Source organism: Pantherophis guttatus, chromosome 1, assembly GCF_059756535.1.
Source record: "Pantherophis guttatus breed Tessera chromosome 1, ASM5975653v1, whole genome shotgun sequence".
In the NCBI taxonomy this organism is placed as follows: Eukaryota; Metazoa; Chordata; class Lepidosauria; order Squamata; family Colubridae; genus Pantherophis; species Pantherophis guttatus.
The window spans coordinates 186,347,729-186,356,526 of record NC_142063.1 but is presented as its reverse complement, the minus strand read 5'-3'; the positions used below and the strand labels follow the sequence as shown (position 1 = coordinate 186,356,526).

The 8,798-nt window shown below is 36.6% G+C and overlaps 1 protein-coding gene across 12 annotated transcripts in view; it reads right to left on the bottom strand.

The window, feature by feature from the left end:
* Positions 1 to 496: 496 nt before the first annotated feature.
* The window catches only part of ADARB1 (adenosine deaminase RNA specific B1), a 78,254-nt gene continuing 69,952 nt past the window's right edge, over positions 497 to 8,798 (bottom strand). For all 12 annotated transcript variants that reach the window (XM_087886335.1, XM_087886340.1, XM_087886350.1 and 9 more), the window contains 3 exons: positions 6,693 to 6,874; positions 4,165 to 4,343; positions 497 to 2,303 (listed from right to left, as the gene is read on the bottom strand). In XM_087886335.1, the coding sequence (XP_087742461.1) occupies positions 2,127 to 2,303; positions 4,165 to 4,343; positions 6,693 to 6,874 (538 nt within the window). In that variant the 3' untranslated portion in view covers positions 497 to 2,126. The remainder of the gene's footprint in view (positions 2,304 to 4,164; positions 4,344 to 6,692; positions 6,875 to 8,798) is intronic.

Genomic DNA, 8,798 nt, shown 5'->3' with positions numbered 1-8,798 from the left:
AGGAAGAGTGGATATACTCATGAGAGGAAGAGATGACTATAGTCAATAATCCTTCCCAATGCCTGCCCAAATTCCCACAGAATTCAGATCTCTTCAGTTCTGTGATTTCCTTGTCCATCATTCTATACCAGAATAGAGATGGCCTTTGTCTTGAGAAAGACAAGGGCCATATCTACTAAATACTGAATAAGGCTTTCACGGACATGCATATACCCTTCCATGGTGTTTGTATCTATGAACACAATACAATATACTGTAGATAGTTATATCCAGGCTCCATATAGAAATGAGATGCTAGCTATTAGTTCTATCTACTACATCTCCTTACATGGACATTGAAAAATACCTATAGCTGATGTGAAATCTTCAATATGAATATCACCTGAAATTCCTGGCATTTATTTAGCATAACATGTTACCATTATTTCTTTTCAAACTGAAGAACAGTCAGAATTAACAGTGTTAAACCTATATGACATACTTTGCCAGAATGGAATTGAAAAGACCAAACTCTATTTTTTATTTCATTGTTATTAATTTTGTTTTAGCTCTACAGTTAGATTTCTTTAACACTGAAATAAAACCCTAGCACAATTTCATATTTATAACTACTTCCTCTAATTGAGATAAAGCTAGAGGTGAGATATCAATCAATCAACAGAGTAAATGCTTTGTGAAACACTGAAACTGGATAGAAGAGATGGCTTGATGGATTAGTTAGCTCAACATGAGGACATATACACACTGCATTTCAGGGTAAGCCTTTACAGCTAACAGTTGGTGCAGCACATTCACCATGAGTGTTAAGCAGAGGATCCTCTAGGGCAGGGCTGTCACACCCCCGGGCCACAGGCCGGATGCGTCATGCGCTGGCCATGCCCACGCCCAGTTTGGCAAAGGGGGAAAAAAGTCTCGATACATCACGTGACGCCGTCATGACGATGTGAGTTTGACACCCCTGCTCTAGGGAGTCTGAAGACCTATGCTCAGCACAAGTATTAGTTCCCTCTGCAAATATTGCTGTCTTTCAGAGATCCAGACACATACAAACATGCTTATGGATTGGGTACTTCATAAATAAATAGGTGCTCAACATTTATTCCTATTTTACTAGATCAAACAAAACTACATTGCAGAATAATCTGGATAGGTAGTTTTATATCCACATGTTTACAGTCACAGGCAGCATAACCTCATAGTTATATACAGTTTGGCTGAAAATAAGTTAAATCTTAAAAGAGCATATAATTTAACTTAGAATAACCTTTTACTCATTTAACTGTTGTGGTGCACATGTGCAGTAGGTTTTTGGCAAATCAGCAAGTTTCTCACAAAGGAAAAAATGTTCTGAAATGGCCACCACATTGGGATAATGTTACTGTGGTAATTTAGAAGGTTCCTGTGAAACAAAGAACCACCTACATCTAAACTGAAGTCTCTACTCTATTAGTTTACAAACAGTTTCCAGTTTACAATGGTAAAAACCAATAACGTCACAATGTATATAAACGCTAATTGAAGACAAGTATTTTAAAATGGAATAGAAAGTAGCATGTTAAAAACTATCACATACACACAGCAAAGACAAAGGTTTTCAGTAGCTGTGTTTTAAGGGTGTGGACAGAAGCAGGAAAAACTGTCTAAACACCAGTCCAGTTTTGTAATTTCTATCATTGTTATGATATTAATCAATTTAAAAATAAAACTCTAAAAGTGCATAATTTTTTTCTTTTTTCTAAGGCTCTGAAAATAGAACACAAAGTTAAAGTACATACTTGAGTGGCATGTAAAAATCCTATCCCGTGTGCATCATATATGCATCTGACAGCAATTTATTAAAATAATTGTTAAAAAGTGTGGATGAATTATTGAAAAAATTGCACCGATTTTTTCCTGCAAAGATAGTCTTGAGATAGTAATCAAATAATTTTGTTTGATTCTAAACTAGTTACTATATTATCAGTTTTTCTTTAGTTTGAATTAACTTAACAAAACCAAAATTAATTAATCACAAGTTAGTTCCCCAAATCACAAAAGTTAAAAAGCTGCTGTTATAGATGACCGGATGAAATGTTGATACAGAAACTGGACCTTTCATCAGGGTTCCACAAAGTGCAAACCATAATTCAGACAACCAGGGAAAACTGATCCTGCTCTATAGGCTTCTCCACCCAGGCCCCAAGGCCAGCCTTCAGAAATGCTTTAAACAAACACTCTTTGGCAGTTTGATATTCCACAGCGACCTGTTTTGTTTCATGATATATATTTGGCTTATTGACTTTTGAATGAAGACTGGCAGGAAGCTGGATAAATCAAAGAGAAAAAAAAAGAGATATTAATTAAAGCATCATCTTGATTGCTCTAAATTCTTGTAAATTGAAACCCAATTAACAGATTTGTTTTATTATAAAACTTTCCATTAGAATCAATCTCTAAACCAACACCAAATACCCCATGTCCTTCCTCCTATTTTGTAATTCCAATATTAAATTGCAATGCTTTCAAACCCACAAATAAATAGCAAGTGTTCAAAAGTTAACCCAGAATCTTACTAACAGAAAAACCATTTGGACTTAAAACAATCCCATCCTTTTCCAATCAATTATTCATTTCTGTTTCATGGTTCATTCCCCTTTAGTGAGAGCTGTTGAAAGCAGAGCAATCCCCCAAAGGTTATTTAAATTACACTCAGCAGGATGAAAATACCTCTGGTTAAGGGAGGTGAGTTTCATCTCGCAGCCCATTCTTTTCCTAAAGAGAAAGGGCCCACAGGGCTACAGCCATGCCCAGCCATGCAGAGGCCAGTGCTTTTGATCTAGGTAAATCAGTATAACGGAGATAAAAAACATTTTTCTCCTGAGATATTTTTATGGATTTTTAAATTAGGTTTCTTTAAATAGATATTTTAAGTGCTCATAATACTTTGCAGTAGTCACCTTCTGTTTTAAATAAGTTTTCTCTGCTACTTATTCTTGTCTTTTTATTCTTCTCAATTCAATAGAATAATGGAAAGTTATGTCAAAGGCTCTTGTCCTTTAGTTAAGATAACTTTCCAAAAAATGAAAATAGAATTTAATTTGGGGAAGAAGCTGGCAAGTAAAATTCTGAGCTCAAAAGAGGGTTAAATCTGGCCAGGGGATGTGAAGTAAAATATTCCAGAAAATTTTTTCCCAATCCAACCTTATGGGAGAGGTGTCTGTTCAAAATGTTACCGACTGTTCATTCTAAGCTCTCCTCCCTCCTACATGACCCAGAGAGGAGGTACATAGTCTGTCCTGTACATAAATATGAACAGGAAAAACCCCACAATGGAAGAACAGAAACACCCATATAAACACACATATGTTTGTTACAAAGGGTAACAGTCACTGCTGGTAAAGAGGCTGGAAACAATTTTAGAAGCCATGCACCAAATGTTTTTCTTTTGTTAGTAATTTTTGTAAATATTATTACATTTTGCTAATGGGAGGAGGAGAAGGAGGAGGGGGAAGAGGAGACTTTCTATACTTATTAGAAATGAGTATGTGAAGATTAGAATTCCCCAAAGTGGTCAGTATCAACTCCCAAGGATCCACAGGACTAACCAAGGAGTCAATGTTATTATTAGTAGTATTGCTATTAGTATTGGTGTACTGTAAAGTAGTATTTATGAAATTATTTTCATATAATAAATATTTAGGAGCCAATGAACAAGCTCAAACATCATAAAGAGTTTGAGGACTTTTGATGTAGACTTTTTCCTAGATCATTTAAGCCAAATTCTTAACATAGCAGCTATAAGCAAAGCTTTTCCTGTCCTATTCTGTGAGATAAATAGGAGATAAGAAAAGGAATTTACACCATGGATAGGAAAATTGTGGCTCTGCACATATTGTCACATATTGTCACATGAAAAATTCCTACATTTCTTATAATTGATGAGTCTGGTTGGGGCTTATGGAAGTTTAGTTCAGCAATATCTGAACAACGAGTAATTCCCTATCAAAGAAGCCAGTGTGTCTCAGTTCTATATCCCAGGTTGTTCTTGGAGCAGCAGCAACAATACATTCATATTTGATGTTCATCAGAGTTCATACCTTGAAAACATTCAGCCTCAGAGATAAAATCAGAAAGTAAGTCCAATAGCTATAAAGTAACACTGGACTGTGTAATTTGGAAACCTACCTTTGCATAAACACGCATCCAGCGAGTATATAGTGCATGCTTACAAAGACGGGATGCACGACCAAGCTCATCCTTGCCTGTTGTAGCATTAATAACTTCCAGCCCAGCATCCCCAACTGTCCAGTTTACACTGAAATTAGGTGCTTTTCCTGGCTGACGGGCTTCAGCATTGCTAATACCTGAAATAACCACATGAAAATATTAGTATCTGGTAGAAAAAATTAGGGTAATACCAAATAGAGTGTAGATTTGTTTTAGAGATGAAATCATTTCCAATGCTTAATAAAAGCTAGTATATAAGATGCACAAAAGCAATGATAATTTATTGCTCTTCTATTAACTATGCTTTCAATTTACCGTATTTTTCAGTCTATAAGATGCACTCCCCCCACAAAGTGGGTGGAAATGTCTGTGCATCTTATAGAGTGAATGTTGCCAAAGCCCCACCCACCCGCCAGCCCCCATCCTTGCAGCAAACAGCCTTGTCAGCTTCAGCACAGCTGATTGGTGGTTGGATCGGCCTCCCAGAATACCTCTGATCAGCTGTTCCAGGCTACAGGGATTGCCACCACCCATCACCACCATTACTGCCCATCGCCATTGCCGCCTATCACTGCCTCCGTGCACCCCATTTTTGGCCTCTGAGCGCCCTATTTTTGGCCTCTGCGTGTCTCATTTTCAGCCTGTTCCAGGCGGCGGGGATCACCGTTGCTGCTGCCTATCACCACTGAATGGTGGCGATGGTGATCCATGGCGACGGCAGCAATCCTCGCTGCCTGGAATGGGTCAAAAAATGGGGTGTATGGAGGCCAACAACGGGATGCATGGAGGCTGAAAATGGGGCGTATGGAGGCCAAAAATGGGGTGCACAGAGACAGTGATAGGTGGTGACAATGGGCGGCGATGATCCCCGCAGCCTGGAACTGATCAGCTGTATTCCTGGAGGCTGATCCAACCACCAATCAGCTGCTCGTGCTAAATCAGGCTGTGCTGAAACTGACCAGGCTGTTTGCTGCAAGGAGGCAAATTGCTGCAAGGAGGCAGGGGCAGAATTTTTTTTTTCCTCCCCAAAAACTAGGTGTGTCTTATGGTCTGGAGTGTCTCGTAGTGTGAAAAATACGGTATATATATTAGGAGGAAAAAAGTACACTATCACTTTTCAGAATAGGTTAAATGTATTTACTGTAATATGTATTTTTTCCTGGTGCTAACATTTAATTACAATCTACAGCATGTAATTATCTTTTATTTATATATTCTTAATCAATCCATAAAATATTTTCTTGTTTGCAAAAGCCAGATAAGTTATCAAGAATGTATAAAGGTATTTCAAATGAATGTTGGAAATGCAAATTTAAAGAAGGAACTTTCTATCATTTATGGTGGACCTGTGATAAAGGAAAGAAATATTGGAGTAGGATTCTAAAACAGAAGTTTCTTAAAAGTGAATATAAAGATAAAACCGGAAACTTTTCTTTTGGAAAAAGACTTGGGAAAAAAAATTCGGAACTTTGATCTTATATATGTTGACGGCAGCAAGACTACTTTATGCATAAAAATGGAAGGACACTTCAATCCCCACAATGGACGAATGGTTGCAAAAGCTGGTGGAATTAGAAGAGATGGCTAAATTGACTGCTTTGATAAAAGAAAAAAAACACAATTATTTTTGTTTCTTCTTGGAAACCGCTTCTTGACTTTGTGCTTGAGTTGGAAAAAAAATGAAATTTTTATTTTGTGTTTTACTGATTGGATAGATCTGTTGTTATAGAAATGGCTAGTTTATACTACTTTGTAAAAGTAAAAAGTTGAGATTTGATGTTACTATCTTATTCTACTTCACCAAAGGAGTCGGAAGTCAATGCCTTTTCTTTCTTTTTCCTGTCTTTTCTACACTTTTCTCTTCCCTTTTCCCTCCCCTATTTTTCCTATTATTTATTTTTTTATTTTATATTATAAACTAATAAAAAGGATTTTAAAAAAGACTTATGGTGGAATTTTATTTAATCTGTAATCTCATGGTTCTTTGGAGAAAGCTTTTTTATATAATACAGCCATTTATACAGCTTGTGTAATACGTTACTAGAATGTATTACAATACATTCTCCATTAAAGTATTAACATTTTATTTTTCTTCTTTAACAAAAAGCAGCCCTTGGTTCTAAGAGCAGTCTTTTCGCTCACTTTGCACTATATTCTTCAGTTAACCTAAAACAAACCATGAAATTATTCACAATGTGTGGCTCTGTGCTCAGTTACTAAATTAATTAAAACTTGGAGCAACATTCCTTTAATAAGGCATAGATGTTTGTAGTCATGTACAAAAATAATAGGAGGCTTCCTCATGCCTATCAATTCCACCATGTTTATCCCTAGTTTTATACTAAAGCATAGTCAATAGCAACAGTCTAGTTGATTCCAAGCTCTTGGATAGATTTACCATTTATTAAAGTTTTCGTGTTAGTTGTAATATTTTGAAAAAAATGACAGCATTAGGAGATTCAGTTTTTCTTTCATTTCATTCTTACCACTGAGTAAAGGTCTGTTAAGTACATAGAGAGATGGTAGATCTTCAATCTCTGCTATCCGCTGGTATGCTGCCCTGGACAAATGATCTCCATGATACAAACTTCCCAAGATAATGCTTGAGAGGTATATTGGCTCTACAAAGAGGCTAAGTAAAGCTCCTTGAATACCAAGTACATTCCACCTAAAGGGAAACAAATAACATCATCTTTTAGCATTTCAGCACTCAATAATGTTAATACAGTAGGCATGTGAAGCAACTTTTTGTGTATGATTGCCTCTTGAGACTCACCCTGCAATTTCATTATTTTTTTTCAGCTTTTGCTAATTTGTTGCTGGTAATGAGTGAAAACATTAGTCTTCATAGCAAAATAGAACTCACACAATAGATTTCCTAGAACTCTATGGAACATAATCCAGTTTATATGACTGCGAAGAGAAAATAAATCCTTTTATTTCCTGACAGTTGCTATCCCTAATAAATTGCCTTAACTTGGTCAAAGGAAAAGAGAATATCTCTAACACCCAGTGTGAGTAATTTTTAAGATTCTCAAAAAGTAAAGTCACAACCTGACTCTGCTGTTAGTGCACTTCACATAGTGGAGCTGTGCAGAGCACTCAGTGGTCAAGTTGTGTTGGATAAGAATTGATTTTTGAGGGCTGAGGATATTAACAAAGTACTTGATCATGTTTATTTGGCTGACCATTGCCCTTTCTGGCTTATTAAGTGATATACTGGGAAAAGACCTGCTTATCCATGTTGTTGTAAATTCCTTCTTTATGGCACCTTTAAAGGTGAAACCTACGATAAACCTAATATACGGGCTCCTAATATTCCTTTCTGATATCATTGATCAAAATATTTTTCTGAATAGGATATCTGAGTTGGGAGATGAAGGAACTGTAGTAGAATGATTCTACCAGTATTTGGATAGGTGATTTCAGGAGACAATTACTCTGCTCAGGAAGATTATCCTATGGCGATCCTTGGTGTTTTTTTTTTCCTCTAATGCTTTTTAACATCTTTTTTGAAAGAAGCTATTAGAGTTATCAAATGTGAATCACTTTGAATGTCACCTTTTCTTTTGGTATAATTAATTTTTAACTAGCATCATAGGTTGATGGACTGCATGAGGCTTATAAACTGAGGCAGGGGTGGGTTCTAAATTTTTTTACTACCGGTTCTGTGGGTGTGGCTTATTTTGTGGGCGTGACTTGGTGGGAGTAATGTGACTGTGTGGGCGTGGCCAGTTTTTTTTCTTTTAAAAGCATTTTTTTCTACAATCTTAAGAGGTTGCAGAAAAAAATGCTTTTTGAAGCCTCTGATGATCAGGCAACTCAGCTGGGATTGCCAAAGGCTTTTAAAGGCATTTTTTTTCCTACAACCTCTCTGACGATCCCAGCTGAGCCGCGCGATCATCAGAGGCTTTTTTTTTTTACTTTTAAAAGCATTTTTTCAGCTGAAGAGGTTGTAGAAAAAATGCTTTTAAAAGTAAAAAAAAAAGCCTCTGATGAGGTGGGCAGGGTAAGTGAGCTGTGACCGGGCCGGGGACCAGTTCGGGGGCGTGGCCAGCCAATGTTATTACCGGTTCTCTGAACTACAAATTTTTACTACCGGTTCTTGTGAACTGGTGCAAACCGGGCGCAACCCACCACTGAACTGAGGTCTTAAATCAAGATGAAGATACTGTTTTTAACTGCGTCAGCCATCCAGCTAAATGGTGTTCAACCATTGACCTCTGTCTGAACTGGGCCTTGAAATACCAGCAAGCAATGAAATTGGCAAAATGCTGACGTAATAACTAGTCCTACAATTGTATACTACATTGGTTTAGAATAAAGAAAAACTATTTTACAGAGGTTTCATTCCAATGGCTGCCAAAAGCTTTTAACCCAAGATAATTTTTTTACATGTAACATGTGATATAGAGTCTCAACATCCACAGATAAATATTTATGGTAGCTTAATATGCATTGCAGTAAAACTTGAAAGGGCTCTAGATTTAATCATATTAGCCAAATAAAATTAAATGCAATTGAACTACTCGGAGTAGTATAATCAAGTTGAGAAATGCAGAATTGATTTTTATATATTTTGAGTAGCATAT